Source organism: Octopus bimaculoides, chromosome 9 (genome assembly GCF_001194135.2).
Source record: "Octopus bimaculoides isolate UCB-OBI-ISO-001 chromosome 9, ASM119413v2, whole genome shotgun sequence".
NCBI classification, from domain to species: domain Eukaryota; kingdom Metazoa; phylum Mollusca; class Cephalopoda; order Octopoda; family Octopodidae; genus Octopus; species Octopus bimaculoides.
The window spans coordinates 18592195-18597215 of record NC_068989.1 but is presented as its reverse complement, the minus strand read 5'-3'; the positions used below and the strand labels follow the sequence as shown (position 1 = coordinate 18597215).

Sequence of the window (5021 nt, the reverse complement as noted above, 5' to 3'; positions counted from 1 at the left end):
TCGCCAGCCTCTTCGCCTCCACACTCGCCAGCCTCTTCGCCTCCACACTCGCCAGCCTCTTCGCCTCCACACTCGCCAGCCTCTTCGCCTCCACACTCGCCAGCCTCTTTGCCTCCTCCACTGTCCTAAACTGGACGACTACTGTCCTGTATTTACATCCCTTGGTTTTATGTACATTATTTGGTTCGACTGTTTCTTTAGCGCTTTTTCTATTATTCCATTTCCACCTGTTCATCCTTTTTGTTCTTCAGTGAGTGCACCCTATAGGTGATAGTTTTCCTCTCTATTTGCTCCATGATTTTTTGTGGCGGCAACAACTTCACGTCGCCACCCACCTTGTGTCTCATTTTTCCTATATTCCTTTAGTTCAGCCAGGTCTACATCCTTTTTCTTCACCTCCGCCGCCTCAGAAAAAACTTTTTGTTTTCTCCAACATTCTGTCCATTCTTATCACCACCTTCACCAGCTCCTCCTCTGATGAAAACAATTCAGACTCGCTAATGTCTGAATACATTTCCACTAAACCGCTGCCAAGCAGCACAAAAATCCTGTCCGACTCTCAAAGAAACAAACCAGCAACTGAATCAACGCATGCGCAGTAACCGGAAGCAAGCTTCTTATTTCTTTATTGCCCACAAGGGGCTAAACATAGAGGGGACAAACAAGGACAGACAAACAGATTAAGTCAATTATACTGACCGCAGTCTGTAACTGGTACTTAATTTATCGACCCCGAAAGGATGAAAGGCAAAGTCGACCTCGGCGGAATTTGAACTCAGAACGTAAAGACAGATGAAATACCGCGAAGCATTTCGCCCGGCGCACTAACATTTCTGCCAGCTTCTTACCACACAGCCACTCTTGCAATGATATTTTGCTTTGCGGTGTTTAGTTAGTTACAGTCCATTGAAGTCAACTTATCCTTGCATCTTTGTGGAGTTGATAAGAAACAGTAAAATACTTGAGTTGATATTTTGACACTCTACTTGCTTCAAAATTACTGACTTTGTATCTAAATCAGAAACACATTGTACTTTGTGATATATAGTTAACCCTTTTGTGGTCAACTCCATTTTTTATCCTTTCAGGGTCAATAATTAATCACTAATTTATATTAGTTTTTCATCTGTTATTTTGTTATGTTTCCTAGATCTTGAGTGGAAAATCATCTATGTTGGCTCTGCAGAAAGCATGGACTATGACCAAGTGCTCGATTCAGTTCTTGTTGGACCTGTTCCTGGTGGACGACACATGTTTGTGTTTCAAGTAAGACTTATTTTTTCTCTGTATTCTGTTGTATGTAGTTTGCTCACATCTGTTGTATGCTGTTAGCATTATTATATTATCCCTAATATGCTTGTACTGGGGAAAATCAATAGGGATTGTGATCCTGTACCTAAATCTAGCCATTAGGTGTCTGTGTATTTGTAGGACATGGTGAGATGTGTGATGAAAATGTACCACTTACAAGCTTCCTCCTGAGGGTCAGGAAGTCTCATAGCTAAAACATAACCAAACGCTGCATCTCAAAGACTAAGATTTCTTTTCAGACGAGCTGCTGAAATCTTCAAAGTGACTTGAATTGCAATACTCCTTATATATTTGACATGCTTCTCTTGTTTCACACATATACAGGCAAGTCTTCTACAAGCTGAGGTGCATTTCGTTATGTTATGCTAGGAATGTGTCTACCATTAGCTTTGGTAGACTCTCAATTTGATGTCCCTCTGCTAATAATATCTGTGTAGTTGAGTGGTCTTCATTTTCTGTTGTGGTATAGTCTCCAAAATACATCTGATGTAACCTGATGTTGAGTGTGATTTTTTTAACCCTTTCGATACCAACCTGACTGAAACCGCCTCTGGCTACGTAGTACAAATGTCTTGTTTTCATAGGTTTTGAATTAATATCTTCCACCAAACCATAGTCACAATTTATGTTCCTAACACTAGCTTTATGATAACTAAGTTATTTTACTAAATTCTTTGTTGCATTTCAAAGTAATTAAAAGAAACACAGAGTATCTCAAAATAAATACGGTAACGAAAGGGTTAATGTCATATATTCAAATAGTTAATTCAGTGTAATGTCCAAGTGTTATTGGTTCCTCCTTGTTTCTAAGTATTTCTTTCTTTGGTGGAGAAATGTTTGTAGCTTGGTTTTGGTTAGGGTAGATCTTAACTTGCCAGGATGTGACTCATTCATTGTTGTCTTGAAGACATCTCAATGATGCATGTGATATGCAGTATCAGGCAATGTGCATGTGCATATTTTTTCTTGCTTTATCCTTGTGCTATATACAATAATATCTCACTTTACAAGGACCTGCTTTATGAGACCCTGGGTTTAGGAGTTTTTTGAAGCACAAGATCCAAATTTTGAATGAAGTGCAAAAGTTTTTCCTACCATGATCTATGTTTCTGAGAAATTTGTAGAGAGCAAAACAAAGCTTCTTAGCAATCAACACTAGACTTTTTTTTAAAAAGAAGAAATCTATGAATGCTTTTGAATTTGCAATCACGTCTACAAGTGATGGTGTGCGCAAGTCTAGTGCAAGTGAAATGGATTCAGAAACGATTATAATAATGATAATATTTTTTATCATAAATAATCTCGACTTTCTTTTTACTTTACATAAAATATTCTTTACACTCTACTGGTGTTTCATTGCCATTTATTAACGAGTATTATAAATTTTATAAGTAAAATATTTTTTTGGGAATGAATTATAATGTATAACATTGCTACTATGGGGAAATTATTGCCCTGCTTTAAGAGTTTTCGCTGGGATCAAATTAACTTGTATATATATATATAATTTATATATATATATTATAATAATAACCCTTTCTACTGTAGGCACGAGGCCTGAAATTTGTGGGAGGGAGATAATCGGTTACATGAATCCCAGCGTTTTACTGGTACTTAATTTATCAATCCCAAAAGATGAAAGGCAAAGTTGACCTCAGTAGAATTTGAACTCAGAACGTAGTGGCAGATGAAATACTGTTAGGTATTTTGCCCAGCGTGCTAACGTTCCTGCCAGCTCACCACCTTGTATAATAATAATAATAACATTAATCCTTGGCTGGAATTTATAAATATTTAATGCATCACTACAAACATTCCTCTGTTGTACATCCACTAATGCTATATCGCCTAAAGAAATGAATCGATGATGCTCAAACTGATGCCAACAGATACTATGGACTACACTGTAATCATCTTGGGAATACAGGCTGATCTTAAGAATCATGTGATTTATTATATTTATCCTACATTATATCGGTACAACTTGATGCAACCCCGAAAAACTGGCTCACTAGTCCCCATCATTAGGCTGTGGCCAGATTAATGGAGTAGGGGCTTTATTTGCGTAATCAAAACGTTTCCCATAAACAAATTTGTAAGATATATATATATATATATATATATGGTTCCCTGACGATGAATTTATGTGCATATTCCAGCACCTCTTACTTCTTTGGAGTAGAGTGCACATTTTTGAAACATATGTAGGAATTAAAGGAACTTTTTGATTATATGCGTTTTGCTCCATTGATTATTATTCTTTATATCTACTCAAAATACATGACTTTAACATGGAAGTTCTACCCATTAACTGGGTATAATATCCCAGTTTTTGTATGATTTTTGCTAACCTCGTAACTATTAACATATTTGCATTATTGAAGTTTTTCAACCGAGATAATATTAATATATACATCAGTTAATATATATATATATATATACATTAATATATATATATATATATATATATATACACATATATGAGCAAATGTAGATGTGTGGTTAAAAAGTTAGCTTTCCAACCACATAGTTTCAGGCTCAGTTCCACTGCATGGTACCTTGCGCAAGTTTTTCTGCTATATCTCTAGGCTGACAAAAACCGTGTGAGTGAATTTAGTAAATGGAAACTCTGTGTGTATTTGTTTCTTTGTCTTGACATCGTGTAGTAGTTTTAAATAAACGTCACTATCCCACTAGCAGGTTTGTTCATTTCCAAAACTTCAGCGAACTCGTGTCTGACTATGGTGAAATATTCATCTTGCTTGAAAAACAAGTGAGGGTTAGTGACAGGAAAGGCATTTTTTTATGACTGGATGCTCTTCCTCACTTTGTTTCCATGTTAGGCATTATTTTAACTTGACCTTTAAACAGTTGAGTGGCCAGACCTATTTTTTATGGCAGAAGGTTCACAGACATTGGCATAGATGGTAACTTTGTTTTAACGTATTGCTCAAATATTGAAACAATGAAGGCACAGATACACACAAACACATGATGGATTTCTTAGTATTTACCAATTCTTGTTACTGGGATTGAACCCAAAACCAAATAGTGATGCAAATACAGCCATACCTATGTCATAGTTCTGTTGTGTGTGTGTGTTATAATTCCCCTTAAATGCAAGCATGAGTTTGTAATTAAGAAGTTTGCTTCCCAACTGTGTGGTATTTTGGGCTAATGTCTCCCCTGGCTGCTGTTAGCTGATCTGAGCCTTGTGAGTAGATTTAGTTGATAGAAACTGAAAGAAGCCCATTTGGGTCAGATGGAATTTGTTGGAGATGATTTTCTATGGATTCATGTCCTTCTTACTTGTTACTAACCCTCATCTGTTGTCAAGCAATGTATTTTTTTTATCTCATAGCCAGACATGTTTTCGTGAAAGCTTGCAACAATGGTGACACTCATTTACAACTATCATACAATATCAAGACAAAGAGATGCAAACACATTTGTGCTTGAGTGCATATGTCGTCATCATCATCATATACTCTTTTACTTGTTTCAGTCATTTGACTGCGGCCATGCTGGAGCACCGCCTTTAGTCGAGAAAATCGACGCCAGGACTTATTCTTTGTAAGCCTAGTACTTATTCTATCGGACTCTTTTGCCGAACTGCTGAGTTACGGGGACGTAAACACACCAGCATCGGTTGTCAAGTGATGTTGGGGGGGACAAACACACACACAAACATATATATATATATATATATA

At 36.7% G+C, this 5021-nt stretch overlaps 1 protein-coding gene across 1 annotated transcript in view; it reads left to right on the top strand.

Annotated features, from left to right (window-relative positions):
* Positions 1-5021, top strand: part of LOC106868087 (histone chaperone asf1b-B) — a 30952-nt gene that overhangs the window by 5906 nt on the left and 20025 nt on the right. Inside the window, exon 2 of the mRNA XM_014913202.2 lies at positions 1151-1266. Coding sequence (XP_014768688.1) covers positions 1151-1266 — 116 coding nt within the window. The remainder of the gene's footprint in view (positions 1-1150; positions 1267-5021) is intronic.